The sequence below is a fragment of the Paramacrobiotus metropolitanus genome, unplaced genomic scaffold (assembly GCF_019649055.1).
Source record: "Paramacrobiotus metropolitanus isolate TYO unplaced genomic scaffold, Prichtersi_v1.0 Parri_scaffold0000027, whole genome shotgun sequence".
Lineage (NCBI taxonomy): Eukaryota > Metazoa > Tardigrada > Eutardigrada > Parachela > Macrobiotidae > Paramacrobiotus > Paramacrobiotus metropolitanus.
Window position 1 is genome coordinate 603,953 of NW_026570247.1, and position 18,884 is coordinate 622,836.

Here is an 18,884-nt window from a genome sequence, read left to right on the forward strand (position 1 = left end):
GGTATTCATTCGCTAAGAATCTTCGTACTTGTACAGCCTGTACAGGTATGTTCGCTGGACTGACCGGTGTACTCCAGTGGTAGTAATTACTAGGGTAGTACGTATTGGTATCCGTAGCACATTAAAATTCAATAAATTGACGTGAATTTATTAAATTCACGATACTGCAGTACCTATATTACCACTCGACTCGACCATATGACCAATATTAATATCACCGCACCGTTCAACATCACTTATACTATTATTCTGGTCTCTGTGTAGCCCGTCAGCACACGCCATTGTGCCGCAAAACAGCACGTAGGTAGTACAAGTACCCCGTATGTACCTGGTGTCTAATTAGACAACAAACGTTTCCACAATTCCAGCAAAACTCCAGCCTCCGAGTTGTTAACCTGGTACGCATTGTGTTTTATCCCACCGATAAAGGCAGGGCTGTTTACCGGTAACGAGAACCCATCAATTATTCATCCACTGTTTATGATGCTCCTTATCGACTGCCAACGTAATACATCAACTACATTAAGGTAGGGATGTCCTGCCTCCGGTAAGCGACACGAGCGGTAAACAGGCTCATTAGCGTAACAAACCCACACCGTGACTCTGACGCGTTATCCTGTCTCAGTTCATTCAGATTGCCGAAATCCAGATTACTGACTGAAGTACAAACTTATGGCATGTTTAAGCACACAAACTCCGCTTTACTGATTTAGTAAAAAAGCGACGAAAGCAGTGGTATTTCACTGGCGCATTCCTGGTCCCACTTATGCTACACCTCCCGTGCCTTTTCACCGGAGTCGAAACTTCCTTTAAAATAACCCAGGTTTTCGTTATGAATTATTGATAACCAAAGTTTTACTGCTCCTCATCCTATGTCGAATTATTCGAACACCACGGCCCTCCCCTCTCCCCACTGGGGCCCCCCACCCATCCTCATGACCCTCATCAACGCCGCCGCGCTGCTCGCCAATCTCTCCACCCTACTCCTCTTCCTCCGCCTGCGCCTAACCAGCTTCGACGTCTTTCTCGCCAACCTCCTGCTGGTCAACCTCCTGTACCTCGTCAGCGCCTGTCCCCTGGACACCCTCCACTCCCTGTACGACCCGCACTGGCCGCTGTCCGACGCCCTATGCACCGTGTACCTCTACAGCCTGTGGCTCTTCCAGTACCTCCAAGTCCACGCCCACGTCCTCATCTCCGTGACGCGGGTGTGGGCCGTCCGCGCCCCGGTGGCCTACCGCCGACACGCCACCGTCCCGCGGGCGGTGGGGCTGTGTGCCGCCGCTTGGTGCCTGGCGCACATCCTGACGTTACCGGGGATTCTGCGGGATGCGCTGGTATTCCGGCGGCCGCTGGAGCACTTTGGGTGCCAGGTGAATGTGGACACGGCGGTGGCGTCGCAGCGGTACTGGTTGCTGTTCCTGCAGGTGCAGGCTACCGCCTGCGAGGCGGTGGTCATGGTGTCGTACTGGTTGATCTGGTATACGCGGCGGCAACGGCGGAAAATCCGGCCGCGGAGGAGTGTGTGGTCGCATAGCTCCCGGGACACGGGGAATGTGGAGCTGGAGACAACACCCTCAGGAAACGAGAAAGCTGTCGCCGATGGTACGTGGTATTATGTTACTGGTTTGCAGCAGTTTTGGCTAATGATTGTTTGTTACTGAGTTCTCTTTACCGTACGGATTATCGATAGCCGGCAATCGATGCGCGCAGCAATCGATTACCGGTACCGATCTTCGATTAGCAAACGTAAATTCTGTAGCCAGGTAAATACGACGTAGGACCAAAGAAAATGCTTCATTTTAACGCATATTGTTTGAGCGCTGTTTTGTTTGAATCCAGTGCTGGCGGTTTATGCGCACTGGATGTGTCCTTGTTGCACACATCCTGTTGGTTTTATTATTCAAAGTTCTGAACCGCGGAACGGCTGGCCAGTTTCGCGTTTTTATAGTCCCACGTTGTTTACTTGATAATTAATTGTTTACTGTCTTAATAATAATTGATAGTTTTGTTAAAGCCCGAAACGGTCACAGCCAATGAAGTATGAATAATTAGAAGACTGCGTTATAGCGACGATGATATACCACGTACAGCACTTGAGGTTGCCTAATTACAGTATTACAGTTTACCTTTCCGCTCCTTCTGTGTAGGCTCTACACTGCCTCCCAAGAAAATGAGCTGTCCGGTGTCCAACGGACCGTCCTCGCCCGGGCGCACTTTACAGGAGAGAAAGGCCTCCGCTTCCGGTGGTCCCTCCGGATTCTGCCTGATGACGCTGTTAACCGGGAGTTTGTTTGTCTGTTGGACACCCAATATTGTCTACTTCCTTATCATTTCCTTCGTCGGCGACGGGATCTACGACCTGATGATGGCTAACGCCGTCACCGTCCTCTTCAACGTGCAGACGCTCATGGACCCCTTCCTCTTCACACTGGCACTGTCGCATCTCCGCACCCTTCTCTGTCCTTGACACTGGCTGCTTACACGAGTGTTCTACCAGTTTTTTTGAAGAAATACCATGATTTGATATAATAAACACCCCACCAGACCCTGCGCTGCGCCCCATACACGTACTCTGCAACACACCAACAACACTGCATAATGTGCGATGCATGAGCTGATGACTTTTGTGCGCAGAAAACTTGCCGATGCGGTGGATAGACAAATTAAATTCGGTTAACCGCGGTACTGTTGCTTGTTGTTAACGGTAGCGAGTAAGCGGAAGCGACAGCAGTGTTGCGGGTTTTTGAGAGAGAACAGATCGGCATAATTGGGCATATGCGAAATCGAAGTCGGAGCAGGCGGACCTTCCGACGACGACTTTCCGATATCCCATTTGTGCCCGACTGCCCCAAAAAAACCGTTACCCGTTGGAGTAGGGATTCAGCGTGGTGGGGGCCGGCGTCCGGATGTAGCGCGTGTAACAGTTGCTTTTCCATCGCCCTGCGCGCTGGATCACGCGGTCTGGCACGTTGTTGCCTGCGGCGGTGGTTGCCGCGCCGATGCGGAAGCTGTGGGTGTTAATTCGGAGCTGGTCCGGGTGCCCCTCCAGGAGACGATGGAGGCAGGCTTCCACGGAGCGCCTGGTCAGGTATCTGCCGTCCTGATGGATGAGGAGCGGCCGTGCTTCAGCTGTCGGGTTGAACTGAGCAAAAGCCATATACTTCCGGTAGGCCTGCACGGGACACACGGAACGACCGGTCGCCGTCAGCGCTACGGAGTGGCCCTGACCGGTTGGATCGGTCTTCGTGACTTTTAATTGGATGGTGACTCGGCTATCTTGGTCCTGCACGTCTGTTGACATCAGAGTGCGCCGCGGATCGTAGCGATTGGTAGCGGGGCACGTTACTTCTCCGACGCGAAGGTAGCCAAAGTACATGAGGGTGAAAGTTGCCCAATACAATGACTGTTCGTGGTGGGGCATGCTACTGGAGCGGATGGCGTCCTTCAGGTGCCGCATCATCTCCAGCGTGACAGGTTGGCGCTTGTCCGCGCTGGATGGGGCCAGTCGCCGGTAGCCTTGCAGGGCGCGAGTCACAATGTCGTGGCCGGTTGGGGATGTCATGCCAGCTTCACGGTGGTAATTGTTGATGCCGGCAAGGTAAACGGTTACGGTCCGGAGGGATTTTCTTGCGGAATACAAATGCGCGACGTATTCCGCAGTGATTTCTGGCGTCGCTGGGAGTGGCTGAGCAAATCTAGAACTGCAGAATACGGAGAACTGTTTGACGGCAGTTACGTACGTCTGCCTGGTGGAGCTGGCAATATGGGCGTGCAGCAAGTTGTTTAGGCCGTGTGTGCGCTGTACGCTATTAGAAGCTGCGGGAAGATGTCCGGGCATGGATCCGGACGTTCCGACGCTGTTGGTGCAAGCGCTCGGAATCTGCTTCGCTGAAAACGAGATAGGGAGTCAGCAATCGCGTTATTAACGCCGCGTATATGCTTTATAGTAAAAGCCATATTAGCGCATGCAGCGGCTTTTAACATGCGGCGCATGAGATCTAACACGCCAAAGTTGGTTGAGCGTAGATTCTCCCAGGCCAGGGTGGCGCCTTCGTTGTCGCAGTGGAAGATGACCCGCTTCCTTTGCAGCTTAGAGCCCCAAACAATTAGGCTGAGGAGTATCGGTATCAGCTCGAGGTACTCGATGCATGGCTTCCGCTGGATAATCCATGGTGGCCAGCGCAGTTGGAACCATGACCCGTGAAAATATGCACCACGCCCGAGAGTTCCTGACGCGTCTGTGTAAAGGTCCAGGACGTCAGATCTTGTCCAGTCCGGCTGGATGAAGGACGCGGTGCCGTTCCAGGCTGGGAGGAATTCTTTCCACCATTCCAGATCCTTACGGAATTCACCGTTGAGAGCGATGAGCCTTTCGTGGTAGTTGTCGGTTAGCAGGGCGATCATGCGTCGAGTAAATAAGCGGCTCGCTGGGACACATTTGGTGGCAAACGTGAGTGTTCCGATAAGGCTTTGGAGCTGCTGCTTGGTGCAGTGGTCACAGTTGCTCCATTCTTCCAGCGCTTCTTCGATGATCTGACGTTTATCGTCGGGGAGGCTAAGGGTCTGTCGGACAAAATCTAGCCGGATGCCCAGGAACGTCAGCTGAGTCGCGGGCCCTTCGGTCTTGTCGTGTGCCAAAGGGACCCCGAGTTCACTGCACGTCTGAGTCATGGTGGACATCAATGTGCCGCACTGATTACTTCCAGGTTTTCCAGCAAAGAAGTAGTCGTCGACGTAGTGGAGCATGCTGACTAGACCGGTGCGGTTCGACACGATCCAGTGGACTGCGCCAGCGAATTGCTCGAACACGTACGGCGATGCCCTACACCCGAAAGGCAACACTACATCAAAGTAAAACTCACCGTTCCACTGATAGCCGAGGAGATTCCACTCCGCCGGGCGTACCGGTATCAGTCGGAAGGCTGATTTTACATCCATTTTGGCCATGAGTGCGCCTCTGCCGAGTTCCGTTAGGATGGATACTGCATGGTCAACGGTGCAGTATACCAGGGGAAGTTGCGTAACGTCAATGTAATCGTTTACACTGTCGTCGTGCGGCTGGGATAAATCCAGGATGGTTCGAATACTACCGTCTTTCTTTGGCCGTGCGCCGAGGGCGTTGCAGACAAAGTGCGGCAAGGGTGGGTCAGGAAAAGGACCGATGGTATGGCCGGCATCGACCTCTTTCCGTATGGTACGCGTAACCGCATCGTGGTGCTTGCGTGTTGAGACGGCGTTTGGTGTGGAGCGTGCTTTCTGGGGACCGTTGTAGTAGATAGTGCAACCGTTTGTAAGTGTGGTGGATATAAATGACGTTAATGTGGAGTCCGGATGTTGAGCAAGCAGTCTGGCAAAGGCGTTAATTTGTAGCGGTGTGGTTGCCTTTGCCGGCACTGTTACTTCTTTATTTATCCAGCTTCGGGCAGGTGGCCGTCCGATGCTTGCGGTCACCACAGCTGGCGCAGGCGTGGACTCTCCCGGCGCGGCACGGTGTTGGGCAGTTTCCGTAATTATAGTTACGGCAGATTTCCCCGTCTGCGGCGGGAGCGGCACGAAAGGGCTGCCCGTATCCCGGTTGACCTTTCCGCGGTGCGGGGCAGCTGCTGATGTAATGGTCTGTCCCTCCGCAGTTTCGGCAGCGATCGTCTTTCTGCTTCGGCTTTTCCGGGCGCGGGGACGGTTCGCGTTCGGCGTGCGATGCGTTCTGGATGCATTCAATGTACGTATCTTCGTGTTGATGGGTCCACTGGTCGAAATCGTACGGATGTCCAGTCATGTGCGCGCGGAACTGCCGATCGTACTCGAGCCAGTTGGCGGTCGGAACCCCACGCTCGACGTACGATGCAATTATGTCCATGTACTTGTAGAAGCGGGTGCTGAGTTCCGGTGCAATGTGAGAGCGGTAGCTGGCAAACACGCCGAAAGCGCGCATCCATGATGTGAAACAGGTAATCCGAACTTTCCCGTCCTCCGGCTTAATGGTGACCTTTCCGTTATCGAACACCATTTTGGAATCCACTTTCTTTGGTTTTTCGACGCGGTTCTTCAGCAGGAGTAAGTCCAGATCAATGTATTCAGTGTGGTCGAGCAGCTTCTTCACGAGCTTTTTGTCCAGCGACGGAAAATGGTGCGGAAAGGGGGGAATGGCTGCGTTTCCGGCGGCGCTTCCCCGCAGAGGCCCCAGTCGGCTGAAAACGTCTGGACGTCTCCCAAGGCGCTCGCCGGCCGGCAGACGTACTGGTAGTGTGTCCGAAAATTCACTGCTAACAGATGATTGCGAGCTGCTACGCTTACCTTTTTCTGCACTGCGTTTACGCTTGCGGTTAGTGGAGTGTCCGATGTGATCAGCCTGGTGCACGATTCTTCCGAAGTCGTCACCAATCTGGATCTGCAGGTTGGAGGATGGAGACAGTGGGCGAGGTGCCGATGGATCTGGAACTTGCTCCGGTGCTGATGGCGGCAGAACAGGTTCCGGTGCTGGTGGTGCTGGTGGTGCTGTCTGTGGCGGCGGTGGGGGTGGTGGTGCCATGCGCTCCATTGCGGCGAGAATTTTATCCAGCTGTTCCTGATGCTTTTTCTGCTGCTGCGCGAGCGATTGCACCGTCGGTTCCGGAGCTTCCGCGTCGCTCGCTGTGGTGGGGGGCTTACTGGCGGTGGTAGTCCGTTTCGCTCTGTTGGATGTCGCGGGCGCGCTCTTCGCTGGCTGCCGTCCTCGGTTACCACGTCCAGTCATTTCGGGGTGTAGGAAATGAGCGTTAAATTTGCTTGAGATAATCGGACACGGTTTGGGGATCAGAAGTTTCTTCGCTGAAGGTCACTGAGTACTTAATTGATATGCTATTGCCTTAGGTGCGGTGTGCAAAACATCGAGCAATTAGTCAAGTAATCAGGTCGGAGGAAAATTTCGACTGAGAGTAATATCAATGCGGTTGTGAGCATTAGACAGTTGGCTGATGGATAGCTAGCGTGATACGTAAATAGGTCAAGACAAGGATCTGATTACAATAGTGCAGTCTAGATAGAGAGGCCAAGTGATTGCGTCTACCTAATTTAACATCGATTAGCAAGCAAATCGTCCTTTAAATTCCTAGCATTTCAACCGAGCGTTTGGAAATTTAGCATCGGTGCCTGGTTGGTTAACGCATCATAGGTGCCTGGTTGTTCCCTACATCATTTTCTTAAGATACGTATGTATACAGACAGGCTCATACCACAAGCTAGCTTTCTTTGGCTTGTTACACTTGCACATATAAAATATGTACAGAAGTATGGAAAGTCGAGAAGCCGCGATTAAATCGTCAGACTTAAAACATTGGACGATATCCCCGTAGACCGGTACTGCAAAAGCCGGACTAAGGAGAATTGACGTTCCCGTGGATTGTGTATGGGAAAATGCCATTCTACAGTCTGTAGTCAAAGGCCGTGTGTAACTATCGGAAGCGCTTAAAATGGCGCCCAACTGTTGATCGCTCGTGCCGCGTTATCAGCTTCAGTTCTATCGTTATCTTTCTTAATGTTTGCTTTCACTCATAGAATCAGAGATACGTATTAATGCATGATTTAGCAGCTTGAATTTTGCGGGCCAAGTCCTTTCACAAATAACGCAACGACAGCAAGTTCTAGTACCTCGATCAAACTATTATGGTAATCTGTCATAAGCACATAGCCTGCACATCTTGGACAAACATGGGAGCTCTCCAGGCTGCTATCTTGCTCATGGCCATCGGATGCAGAATATATGCGCAAACATACACTGCCGACAGTAAAGAATTACGCCTCCATTTCCCAGTGCAGTAGCTCGCAAAATGTTCATCATTCTTTCTAGAATTGTAGGATCGTGCCTGTGGCGGCACAGTAATTGTGCGCTGTCCATACGCCCACGGAGAAGCCGGAACCCTGTGGTTCAGTATTATGCCAACCAAGTTCTGCAGAGTAAAACTTACCATGCGAACGGACTGTGGCGGATCCGGGCTCTACAGCATTTATGTGAATATAAGGTACTCATAATAATTGTAATATAACTGTCCTTGTGAAACGCAGTATTATCTGGATAAAAGCATTACAATTATGCCGGAAAATTACCCGGTATACTGTGCTATATATACAGATATGCGCGGCCACGAAATACTTTGCTTTGGCGCACTCCTAAAATACTACTCTACGCTTCGGTAGACGGTTAATTATTTGTCTGCACGGGCGAGAAAAACGTTCGTACGCGCAGTATCCGCCCTCCGGGTCACTTTCAGTTCTCCAAAACTTATAATGCTTTGGGTTTCCAGCTGCTGGAAGTACCAAGTGTTTCTTCCATTTCTGTTATTTTGTGTCGGTTTGGACCGAATGCTGCGATAATTCGCAAACCTATTTAAGCATTAAAGAATGAGATGGAGATTCTTTGTACACTGGCGTGTGTTTTAACGTTTCGGAAAAACATTCTTTCACAACGCAAGTCAAACAAGTCGCTGTTGTTTCGCTGTGTCCTTCGCAGACACAAAACAGCCAATGTGACTTCTTGGCAATTTCGTACAGGAAATGCTACGTACCATTAGATTCCCAAATGGAAATCTACGATCTGACGGGCGGTCGCCGCATTCTCGGCAAATCCTGGGGCGGCGGCAACATGCCACAGTTTACCAACCCGACCTCCGCCGGGCAGTACCGGTCCGATTTCGACCGGAAACCCGAATTGTCCATTGAATACACTCCCTCACCATCCTATCCTCCCGGAGGAATGCATGGTGCTTACTTTGATTACGTCATCGTTGAACGTGCGTAAATGAGAGTCCTAGCATAAACCGAAAATTTCCGCAATTGTTGACTCTTTGTAGCCGTTGAACTTACTTTTGTTTTTGCACATAAAGAATACTCGCGGTTAAACCGGTGTATGATTTTGCTTTGTATTTATGTTATTTCACAAAATATAAGTGCAAGATTTTACTTAACTATATTATTATAAGTTATTAACAAATGTAGTACACAACAACTTGAAGCAAAAGGAAACGCTGCCGCTGTTTTGGGCACCTTGAATATGCGTCCTAGGATTTTTGACGGCGATAACGATTTTGGTTGTTTTTTTAACGTTTAAACTTGTATCATTTTAAGTAGTATTACGCGTATGCACTTTTGTTACACTGATGGCCTTTGCCCAATAAAGACTTGAAGCATGTACCGGTACCCAGGCAGAAAGCTGTTACCACTCAACTAAAATTTGACTTAACGTTTTGCAGAATCCCCAGCCGATCACAACACAGCCTGCAGCGCCTTAAACGGCTACGTCAACACGCTCTTCATGTGCCATTCAAGTGACCGTGTTACCTGTCCAACCACGTATAAGTTCCCACCCGTTTTCGACGAAATGGATCCCGTGATGCAGCGCGAAACGTGCAGTAAGTACTGTACGGTTAATTCAGGGCTTGCTTGACATTTTGTGCGATTACAGCAACGACAACAACGGCAGCCACGACAACAACAGCAGCATCGACAACGACAACAACAACCGCCACGACAACAAGAGCGCCAAGGACCACAACAAGGACCCCGAGATCTGGTTACGGACGTGGTTAGTACACACCTTCCAGTGCTCAGTTTTGCTCGTGCATCCGACCCTAATCCTGGTTTTCAGGGTCCACTGCCACACGGAGTGGAGGAGCGGTTGCCGGCATAGGCATCGGATTTGCGGCGTTCGTGGCTATAATAATGAGCATTTTAACATGAAAATGGTTTGTGGCAGTGTATTCGATTTTCTTAAACTGACTGAACTCCAGATTCGATGTAATGTAATGTGTAAAAGCATTAAAAAGCGATCAAATATGACCGGCTGAAATCACGTATTCCTTCTGCATCCGGCTAACGAGCATACTACTGTACATAGCAGACTTACATAAACAGCAGAGTGAGCAGACAGTAAACGCTCGCTATGATAGCCTACGAGACAGATTACGTACTTGTACTGCCACACACTGCCATAATATGTTGTATTATTACTGCCATAATATATTGCCAAATATTGCCACATTCCATAATTATTAGGTGCACCATTTGTAACAGTTCGCAATTCACACTTTCAAAAGCGTCCTGACGAACTCAGTTCAAACAAATTAGCAAATTAGCATCGGCAATTATTGTTACCTTTACTCACGATGCAGCCTTCGCCTTTACGCACAGATTATTTCTCATGGAAGTACTCGTTCCAGAGAGAACATTTAAAGTACCCGACTGCCTTTCATACTTTGTCTTACCGCAGCCTCATCCTGTTTTAAGCCACGCGTTTCTTTGGATTGTCACATATTTTGAGCGTCGTTCTGCCACTAACAGCAAGGGATACCTCTTTATGCGCAGACACTCCATTTTTACCGCAACGGAATGGTATGCTTGGGATGCCCGACCTAGCTATACCTAAGAATGGAAGAACCAGAACTAATGTCATGACCCGGAAACAGCCCGACCACCTTTCAATAATCAATGTGTCCTTGACGCTAGTTGCTTGCTCCAGTGTTGAAATGATGCAGAAACGTGACTTTCTGTGACGAAAATCAATACTGATCAGGATGGCAATTCTCAAAAGCTTCAAAATAAAATTCGCGTTACAAGACAATCTTCTTCGTTTCAAGTTTTCCGTCGAAAGGTTACATATGTTAGTCAAGAGGTTACTGCTGCAACTGCTATACCTAGTCCGGGTTTATTAATCTGTCACCTCCCTTTAAGTTCCTTCCGCGCGATTATTATTGATACACAAACTGTGCAAAAAGAAGATATCAACAACACCGGAAAATAAAAAAAACGCGTTGTCAATAATGAGCTCTTTTCTCTGTGTCATCAAAAACTGCGCGGGAGCCACTGCTGACTTTTGTGTACTGAACACTTAAAAATACGGTGGATAGGTTATAGGTTAACTACATTCCAGTAAACCAATTTAATACAATCTCGACCGGGCGGTTATATAGTAAATAATCAGTGAGCAGCTCTATCAAGAAATACACGATTAAATACCTGCGTCGTAGCGGCAATTAACACACGTGGGAAAATACCTCACCGTTGAGTGCCATTAACAGCCCCGTCACGCCAAGCGGTCCCAGTACAATTAAGTCTACCCGCATCTGCGGAACACCATGCATATAAAACCGACAAATCCATTTCCTGTATCCTCACAAACCCCACACCACAACATTAGTTAATCTAACACTCAACACGATGGTTCAGTTCTCCACCACCACCCCCACCGCCCCCGGTCCCCCACCCCCCACGGCCAGCGAGCGCTACGTGCAGTCCGGCACGCTCTTCCTGTTCTTCAGTCTGGCTTTACTGGGCAACAGTCTGGTGGTGGCCCGGCTGGCGCAGCAGCTGTACTGCCGCCGCAGCCGCCGCCTGAACACGGTCAGTCTGTTGTGTCTGCAGTTGGGGCTGGCGGATATCCTGGCGGCGTTCTGCTGTATCCTGTCCAACGCCGTCATGTACCTGCTGGATGAGTGGCTGGCCGGGAATACCGTGTGTAAGCTCCTCAAGTTCCTGCAGCGACTGGGGCTGGCGGGGAGTACGTTTATCGTGGTGACGATCAGTGTGGACCGGTATCTGGCGATACGGTATCCGATGCGCCGGCGCTGGGACCATGAGGGGGTCCTCATGGTGGGGCTGATTTGGTTTTTGGCCGGTCTCTTCAGTCTGCCTCAGGTATGTAATGCATCCATAAAATCTTCGCTCGCTAATGAATATTTTAACTATTTTAAACAGCTTCCAGCTTTTTCTACCGTTTGTCTGTGCAATGTGTGGGAAATTCAAAACGAACCATTTGCCTTTTTTAATAATTATAGTACATTGCTGGGTTAAGATAAGCCAACTGGAAATCGGTTGGTCCACGGTTCAAAAACTGAATCATAAAATCAGCAAACTGTGTGCAATGCGCAGAAATCGTCAGCAGCGAGTTCGATCCGAGTAATGCTTGTTTTTCCGCCATATACTTTCACGGAGCATTCACTTTTTTAGTCTGACATTGTATTAAGCTTTTTGAAAAGTATTTTTCTATAAAGATATTTTTTGCAGCATGTCAAGGCACTGAAAGTTTCATGATAATAAGCATGGATAAAGGCAACTGTTTTGTGCACCGTCAAAATCTCTAAATTTTGTTCGTCCACTGTGAGGTTGACCACCTTCTAAGCTTCCGTCGAGAGATCATATGTGCTTTCAGGAGTGCGTCTTGTATATTGTTTTACCGAACATATCAATTTGTTTATTGGTATATACAAATCATATCCAAATAAGTATATGTACCGAGCAGATAGGTAAGCAGTTGTTTAGTACAGTGACCTTTCTCCCCGCAGATGCTGGTATTCAAGGTGAGCAACGTCCCGGTTAACGGCGTGGAAACGCTGCAGTGCGCCGGTTTCGACGAAAGCGCCGTCCCCTGGCAGGAGTTCACCTACGACCTGGCGCTGCTGCTGGTCCTGTACGTGTGCCCCATCGGCGTCATCGTCACCTGCTACTCGCTGATCCTGCGCCGCATCGGTCAGGAATCCCACAAAGGTCAGGGCCGAAGAGGGGTTGGTGCGCGTCAACCACCTGTAAATTAACGGCACTTTATTTTATTATTTCAGGGGACCAGATGCTGCCGGCCGAGTGCAGTCTCCTGAGTACGGCGTTGGGTCGGGAAAAACTGTACAAACAAGCACGCAACACCTCCCTCATCATGTCCGTCCTGGTCATCGTGACCTTTATCATCTGCTGGGGTGGGTAAAAATTATTTAAATTTCCACGCAAAACGCCGCTAATTTAACAACGTTGAACTTTCGCTCACGAGAAAATTGCCGTATCTAAGAAAACATAAGAAAACATAAGAAGACCTAGGTCATCGTGACCTTCATTATCTACTGGGGTTTGTAATTATTATTCTTATTTAAACGCAAAACGCCGCTAATTTAGCAACCTTGAACTTTCGGTCTTGAGAAAATTACTTTCTACAAGAAAATATAAGACCATACTTTATCAAACGTAGGTAATTTTTGCCAGGTTTTGGACCCACGTGCACGTTGCGCTCATGTACGCGCGCAGCGTGATAGCTTATTTACACTGTCGTGTTATTGAATTATCCGTCTAACATGGCAGCGTTTAATATCCATTTGTGTTGCGGCAATGGCGGGGATTAGTGTCAGAAGGTCAGTTAATCCCCGGGGGAACACTTGTTGAGGGAATGTACAGTCACGCACTGCAAATCCCGCGCGTCAGTATGCGTAGAATTAAGCTGTAGTGCAGGGTACGTGTAATCGATGGTACCGCTATAAATCTTGCGCATCAAGATGATGGCCAGTGAGTAATGTTGTTGTACACGTTGCAGCTCCGTTCTACATGGCGCTCATCGTGCATCTGGCGTATAAACCGGCCCCCTTCGAGAACTACTACTACAACCATGCCATCTATTTCTGCGGTAATTATTGTTAATTTCGGCGGTAATTATCATTTTGTTAATTTTCTTCTAGTACATTAAACATTTTTCCGTAGTTAAAAGATAATATTCTAAAAACCGGTGAACACGAGAACCATTTAAAAACACCCGAGAAGGATTTGTCAACTCTTTTTTTATGTGGCAGTATGTGTGCGGTTGCCTCGGTTTAATGTATATTATTTTTGACATACTTACAAATATGTGTAATTATACTATACAGCAAAATTAAAATAACGTGTTTTTTATATTAATAAAAAATATAATAATTTATCCAAGATCTGTATAAAATCTGCATGTATTTTATTTTTGCTGTTATCATTTATGTTTTAAACATTTTTTATTTTAATTCATTTATGTTTTATTTCTTTAATATTTTCATTTTTAAACCAGCGACATCATTTTGAAAGGAAAAAGTAATAAAATTCTAAGCAGTGCGCATAATTTAGGCCTGGGACATTCCGTTCTAAATCCGCTCTTCTACGGCGCCTTCCACATTATCCGGCGCGCTCGCCGTGACACCAGCAACGCCGCGTCGCGCATCAACAGCAGCCGCATCCGCAGCAACACCACCGGCACCTCCAGTCGTCATCTCCACACGGAGCTGACCAGCGCCCAACAGAACAGCCTGAACCTGCACCGGACCCCTTAAAATAAGGCAAAAATCGAAAGCACATTTTTTCTAGTCCAGGAACGATTTTTTCTCCAAACTCACTTTGGATTCGCTTTTCTCGCGACATTCTACGCCTGAAAACTGTGAATTAATCGACCCATAATACACCGGCACAATTTATTATCGAGATGGCGCGCTTTTTATTATAAAAGTTATTTTCATACTGTTGAAGGAAGCATTGCAAGCAGTGGCGGCATAGCGTAGAATTATTTATAAACAGCATGCGACTGATTAACAAAATGAGCAAATATACTTTTGGTATAATAGCTGAATTATACACCGAGAATTGTATATACGCGTGACGTCAGCAACTGGGGCGGGGCGTGGCACTTAGACGACATCGCGGCGTTTAATCATGGCATAGTGCGTGAGATAGGCCACGCCCTGGCTGAAATCACCTTGCTCCAGGACACCTGCAAAACAAACGCCCACTTAATATTTTTAGTTAAGATAAAATTCGTTGGACGCACTACGGCATGCTACGCCATTCCATTAAAAAATATTTCGATAAGTCCCGTTTTGTTTTTTCTTAGGTCTTTTGAATTTTCTTTTGCTTGCTTTTTTAACGGTCGCTGAAAACTGACGGGATGGCTCTACAATACATTTTCGTTGAAGGATTTAAAGTGTACCCATTCCGATTGTAAGAAGCATAAATCCCTCGCAGCAACACTCACCGCTCATGGAATAACCGGCACGGAAATCTTCCCGCGACACCTCCGAGCTGAGCCGCACACAGAAATCCGGCATCTCCTCCGCCTTCCCGGCAAACTTCCCCACGATGACCATGACGCCCCAGGCCGGATAGTTGTACAAGCGTCCGCGGGTCTCTCTTCGCTGCACCCCGCCGATGACCTCGATGATCTTGCAGTAGCGTTTACTCCACCACACCGTCTTCAGTAGCCAGTGCTTCTTCACTCCGGACGCTAATCCGTTCTCGTCCGGGAACAAGAGTATCTTGCTGGGACGGCCTTCGTACTGCAGGATCTTCCGGCAGTTTTTCCCGACATTCTCGTAATAGAACAGGCCCACCATGGCATCCAAAAAGTTCAGGGAATTCAGGATCCTATAAAAATGTAAAACCTTAATATATAATACTGAAACAAGCGGCAATCTAAGAAATCTACGAAATCCCACAAATATCAGTACCGGCAAAGATTCCAAATAATCTAAGAAATATCAGTGTAATGGTTCGTACATATGAATAAAAAAAGCATAATACTTTCGTGATATAAAGACGCACAATAATTAATTTATAATATTGAAACCTCCGAAATCTATGAAATCCAAGAAATATGAGCACCAGCAATGGTTCGCACATATAAAAAAATAAAATAAATAAGACCGTACTATACAAAGGTGTAACCTTAAAGTGCTTGTATCATGCCGAAGGCAACGGACAATCTAAGAAATCTAAGAAATCCAAGAAACAGCAGCGACGGCACACGGTTCGTCGACAATTTTAATAAAACCGCGCGCAGCCTTCATTAAACGCTCGAAAACAAATAAACGGGAGGAAGATGCTGCTGTGATTGTCTCTCCCGGACACATATACCCAGATTGACACAAGCCGGGCCAATAAGCCCCAGCAGCCTGACTGATGCTCTTAGCCTGATATCATCAGCAAATTAGTGCCACAGTCCATCCGCGGATCGATAGTGTAATAAACCACGCTGCGATTGGCGTGCTCACAGTGTGACTGTTTTCTGCTCGGCTTAACGGTGGTCAAGCCGTGGCAGTATATTCCCTGATTAGGGGCGCCATAATTGGAATGTTTCTCCGTCTGGCACGAACAACAACAATTTGCTGCGGCTGCGTTGATTAGATTTTTGTGTGCTTGAGGAGGACGAGTGTGCTGCACACTGGATGAGGACCGTGCTGGCTAATGGGATCGGACAGCCGGATACATTGGGATATATACGCGCTATATAGGGTTACATTTCATATATATGCACAAGCCGTCCGATCGATGATCTTAGCGCTCGTGTTCGTTATTGAGTGTAATGTCAATGTTTTCCTCTCCTTCGGCTTAGATGATTACTTGGCCTGACTGTCGTTGGAATCAAATTACGCAAGACAGGGAGATCAGCGTTTCCTTAACCACGCACAGGAAATTAATTTTCTAATTTACAGGATTTCCAATATCAGAAAAATTGCACTGGGAAAGGCTGTTTAAAATTAGCCGGCACACGATTTCAATGTAAAATTAAGAAAATGGAAATCGGCCAGTCGGTCCGCGGCTCAGCTGAATAATAAAATCAACAAACGTGCAACAAGAATACAATCATTCAATGCGTATAATCGCCAGCATTGGGTTCGAACAGAAAAACATTTTTTTACGCTTTTACGCTTATGCAGCTTAGCGGCAAAGCTAAGTGTAATTCTGCCGAACAACAAGAAAGCGGAAAGGTATCCTTGCAGATGTGGACGGGATGCTAAACTTACAGCAAAAATTATGAATATATTTCTAAGTCCTTATGACAGCTTTTTGCTTACCTGTTAACTTTTCTTCCGAAGTCCGAAGATGGGAATAAAGCGTCGAGCAAACTCGGGTTTTTTTAAGACAGGAAAAGCAAATATAGGGAAAATACGAGAATGTTTAGACAAGCGGTTAACAGTCTTTAGCGTCCGAGCGCCGTGTCAGCGCTCAGCTGGCGAAGAGACTAGTGGTCGCTGCCGACTACCCACTCATTTCTCCAGGGATCCATTGGCAAGCAGCCGGGGTCGGGGCCTGGTGTGGCCCACAGCAATCGGCGTAATGGGCGCCTCTACGTGCCCACATGTACGATGCATATACAGGCAAGTGCCCGTTCCCCAATCTCACCCAGGATATTACACCGACCGTCGCTCCGCACAAAAACACTCAACAAAGAAACGACTCCCTTCCTTCCGGCCTACTTTCCCACTCAGCTGGATCCTGTGCAGCTGACGCATGCACCACTTCATCGCGGAGGAAACTATAGCCTGTATAGAGACGCTGTAATAGTATACAGTGGCCACTATTGATTGCCCGCTTCCCGCGTCTTCCGGGGAGGACGGTATGGTGTGCACAGCGTTAGAGAGGGAATGTGTACATGCTGGCTGAAAATGGAGTGACCAGCTGCTCGCTTCACCCGTACGACAATAATTATAACAAGCGCTACTTTCCTTTATTAAAATCGATACTTGTATGACTTGGGACGCAAACGCCCACTACACAAATTTTTCCGCATTGGTCCACACAAATTTTTTTTTAAAACTGCATAGTTAAATATAGTATTCCCGGAACAAGAAAATTTACTGTGTAAAAATTCTATAGTATACAAAATTTTATACTGAACTTTTATATGTATAAAAAATTTTCTTAGCAATGTTAGTTTTCAAACAACGTTTTATTTTACTATATTTAATAATAGAAAAATAAAAGGGTGCTTGAAAATAACCGTATAATTATTTGTAAACCATAAAAAATGTACGAGTAAGTACGTCATAAAAGGTTGCCCGTATTTTATTTGTTTTGGACGGGATTTTTTGGAGAACCAATCAGTTTTGTGGCCAGAAGAAAAACTCAAAAATCTGGTATAACTTTCCACACCTTTCAAAATCAATCTCATCATGCTGCCGCACCGGGGTGGTTGGGATTTCCGTACTCGCCGGAGTCGCGGGTTTGTTATTTTAATAACACAGTTGGCTTTTATAATATTAATCACTTTTCACACATTTTTAAATTATATTTCCCATAGAACTATGGCAATTCAAATGTGGCATTCGGGGAATTATTACTGTTCACTCCTTTTCCGACCGGACTGTACAGATACACACACTTTCCTTGCGTAGCGCTGTGCCAGCGGCTTGCGGGAAGACGCAGCTGTACAGTGAAGCGGAGAATAGCAAAGTGGTCGCGCGGGGATCAATAGCTTCCTTTTATTGACCGGTTCACGCCTGACCGGGCTGGTCAGCCGCATATATTGTACAGAGAGCGAGAAATCACATCCGCTAATCCGCATGCACTACCATGTACACAAACACTGCCAGGCCATCAATAATCCCGCATAATAGCCGCGGACACAAGCCGATAATCATAAATAATATCGCTTTAAACTGACATACACAGCGGTGATTACTTAATGGATTTCCCGTTTACACCGGGAAGGGTGACAGGCGGTCGGAGCGGTTGCAGTGCGCGTTGAGGACGGCGATGAGGGCCGCCGTGTCGTCCGTGGTCAGCTCGCGGGCGATCAGCCAAATTGATACCGTCAAGGTGAACGTCTGTGCGGAGAAAAACGCTAATTAATGCAAAGGTCACGGCGCACACTGCTGGATTTCGAAAACGGGAATCGGCCGGTCGGTCCGCGGTACAGAAATTGAATAATAAAATCAACAAACAGTGCGCAACAGGAACGTGTTCAGTGCACATAAATCGCCAGCACTAGGCTCGAGCACGGAAGCGCTTGATTGCGCAGTACGCGTTAAAATAATCACCTTTTTTATCATACGCTCTTTGAGGTTAAATTGAAAAAGTGGAAATCGGCTAGCCGGTTCGCGGTTCAAAAACTGAATAATAAAATCACCAAACAGTGCAACAGAAACAAGTTCGGTACGTACAAATTGCCAGCACTGGGTTCGAACAGAGAAGCATGTGGTTGCGTTGCGTTTAAACGAGGTACGCGTTAAAACGAGGCATCTACCCTTGGTTTTAAGGATGTATCGTACCTTGAGCACAAGGGCGCTGCTTAGCGCCACCACACCGCTGAGATGGAAGTACAGTTTGCGTTTCTTGCAGGCGGTCATCAGGACGTTCATCAG

At 47.8% G+C, this 18,884-nt stretch overlaps 6 protein-coding genes across 9 annotated transcripts; 3 read left to right on the forward strand and 3 right to left on the reverse strand.

Annotated features, from left to right (window-relative positions):
• Nucleotides 1–872: 872 nt before the first annotated feature.
• On the forward strand, nucleotides 873–2,470 carry LOC129587948 (probable G-protein coupled receptor No18). Its single transcript, XM_055481926.1, has 2 exons — nucleotides 873–1,605; nucleotides 2,151–2,470. Exons 1-2 carry the CDS (start codon nucleotides 873–875, stop codon nucleotides 2,468–2,470), a joined length of 1,053 nt encoding a protein of 350 aa, XP_055337901.1.
• A 393-nt stretch (nucleotides 2,471–2,863) lies between these two features.
• On the reverse strand, nucleotides 2,864–3,565 carry LOC129587949 (uncharacterized). The gene has a single exon (XM_055481927.1). It carries the CDS (start codon nucleotides 3,563–3,565, stop codon nucleotides 2,864–2,866), a length of 702 nt encoding a protein of 233 aa, XP_055337902.1.
• Nucleotides 3,566–3,786: 221 nt separating this feature from the next.
• LOC129587950 (uncharacterized) lies at nucleotides 3,787–4,950 on the reverse strand. The gene has a single exon (XM_055481928.1). It carries the CDS (start codon nucleotides 4,948–4,950, stop codon nucleotides 3,787–3,789), a length of 1,164 nt encoding a protein of 387 aa, XP_055337903.1.
• Nucleotides 4,951–7,505: 2,555 nt separating this feature from the next.
• LOC129587992 (spore coat protein SP65-like) lies at nucleotides 7,506–9,797 on the forward strand. Its single transcript, XM_055481984.1, has 6 exons — nucleotides 7,506–7,765; nucleotides 7,829–8,000; nucleotides 8,530–8,768; nucleotides 9,228–9,386; nucleotides 9,440–9,559; nucleotides 9,623–9,797. Exons 2-6 carry the CDS (start codon nucleotides 7,915–7,917, stop codon nucleotides 9,712–9,714), a joined length of 696 nt encoding a protein of 231 aa, XP_055337959.1. The 5' UTR covers nucleotides 7,506–7,765; nucleotides 7,829–7,914; the 3' UTR covers nucleotides 9,715–9,797.
• Nucleotides 9,798–11,190: 1,393 nt separating this feature from the next.
• LOC129587951 (gonadotropin-releasing hormone receptor-like) lies at nucleotides 11,191–14,285 on the forward strand. The gene is made up of 5 exons (XM_055481929.1): nucleotides 11,191–11,667; nucleotides 12,315–12,516; nucleotides 12,588–12,719; nucleotides 13,325–13,414; nucleotides 13,879–14,285. The coding sequence occupies exons 1-5, from the start codon at nucleotides 11,191–11,193 to the stop codon at nucleotides 14,079–14,081; spliced, it is 1,104 nt and encodes a 367-aa protein (XP_055337904.1). The 3' UTR covers nucleotides 14,082–14,285.
• On the reverse strand, nucleotides 14,218–17,020 carry LOC129587987 (uncharacterized). 4 transcript variants are annotated; one of them, XM_055481976.1, is made up of 3 exons: nucleotides 16,596–17,020; nucleotides 14,777–15,165; nucleotides 14,218–14,515 (listed from the first exon to the last, which is right to left on the reverse strand). In XM_055481976.1, the coding sequence occupies exons 2-3, from the start codon at nucleotides 15,132–15,134 to the stop codon at nucleotides 14,433–14,435; spliced, it is 441 nt and encodes a 146-aa protein (XP_055337951.1). In that variant the 5' UTR covers nucleotides 15,135–15,165; nucleotides 16,596–17,020; the 3' UTR covers nucleotides 14,218–14,432. The 4 variants fall into 4 exon arrangements, with proteins under 4 accessions (XP_055337951.1, XP_055337952.1, XP_055337953.1 ...); XM_055481977.1 differs by lacking the exon at nucleotides 16,596–17,020 and adding an exon at nucleotides 15,466–15,624; XM_055481978.1 differs by lacking the exon at nucleotides 16,596–17,020 and adding an exon at nucleotides 15,343–15,478.
• Nucleotides 17,021–18,884: the final 1,864 nt, after the last annotated feature.

Coding starts and splice junctions, on each gene's coding strand:
- LOC129587949 (XM_055481927.1), bottom strand. CDS start 3,565: ATGACATCCCCAACCGGCCACGACATTGTGACTCGCGCCCTGCAAGGC.
- LOC129587987 (XM_055481976.1), bottom strand. CDS start 15,134: ATGGTGGGCCTGTTCTATTACGAGAATGTCGGGAAAAACTGCCGGAAG. Junction 14,516..14,776: donor TGCCGGTTATTCCATGAGCG/GTGAGTGTTGCT, acceptor TTTGTTTTGCAG/GTGTCCTGGAGCAAGGTGAT.
- LOC129587950 (XM_055481928.1), bottom strand. CDS start 4,950: ATGGCCAAAATGGATGTAAAATCAGCCTTCCGACTGATACCGGTACGC.
- LOC129587948 (XM_055481926.1), top strand. CDS start 873: ATGTCGAATTATTCGAACACCACGGCCCTCCCCTCTCCCCACTGGGGC. Junction 1,606..2,150: donor CGAGAAAGCTGTCGCCGATG/GTACGTGGTATT, acceptor CCTTCTGTGTAG/GCTCTACACTGCCTCCCAAG.
- LOC129587992 (XM_055481984.1), top strand. CDS start 7,915: ATGCCAACCAAGTTCTGCAGAGTAAAACTTACCATGCGAACGGACTGT. Junction 8,001..8,529: donor AGCATTTATGTGAATATAAG/GTACTCATAATA, acceptor AATTTCGTACAG/GAAATGCTACGTACCATTAG. Junction 8,769..9,227: donor TGATTACGTCATCGTTGAAC/GTGCGTAAATGA, acceptor AACGTTTTGCAG/AATCCCCAGCCGATCACAAC.
- LOC129587951 (XM_055481929.1), top strand. CDS start 11,191: ATGGTTCAGTTCTCCACCACCACCCCCACCGCCCCCGGTCCCCCACCC. Junction 11,668..12,314: donor GTCTCTTCAGTCTGCCTCAG/GTATGTAATGCA, acceptor TTCTCCCCGCAG/ATGCTGGTATTCAAGGTGAG. Junction 13,415..13,878: donor CCATGCCATCTATTTCTGCG/GTAATTATTGTT, acceptor CGCATAATTTAG/GCCTGGGACATTCCGTTCTA.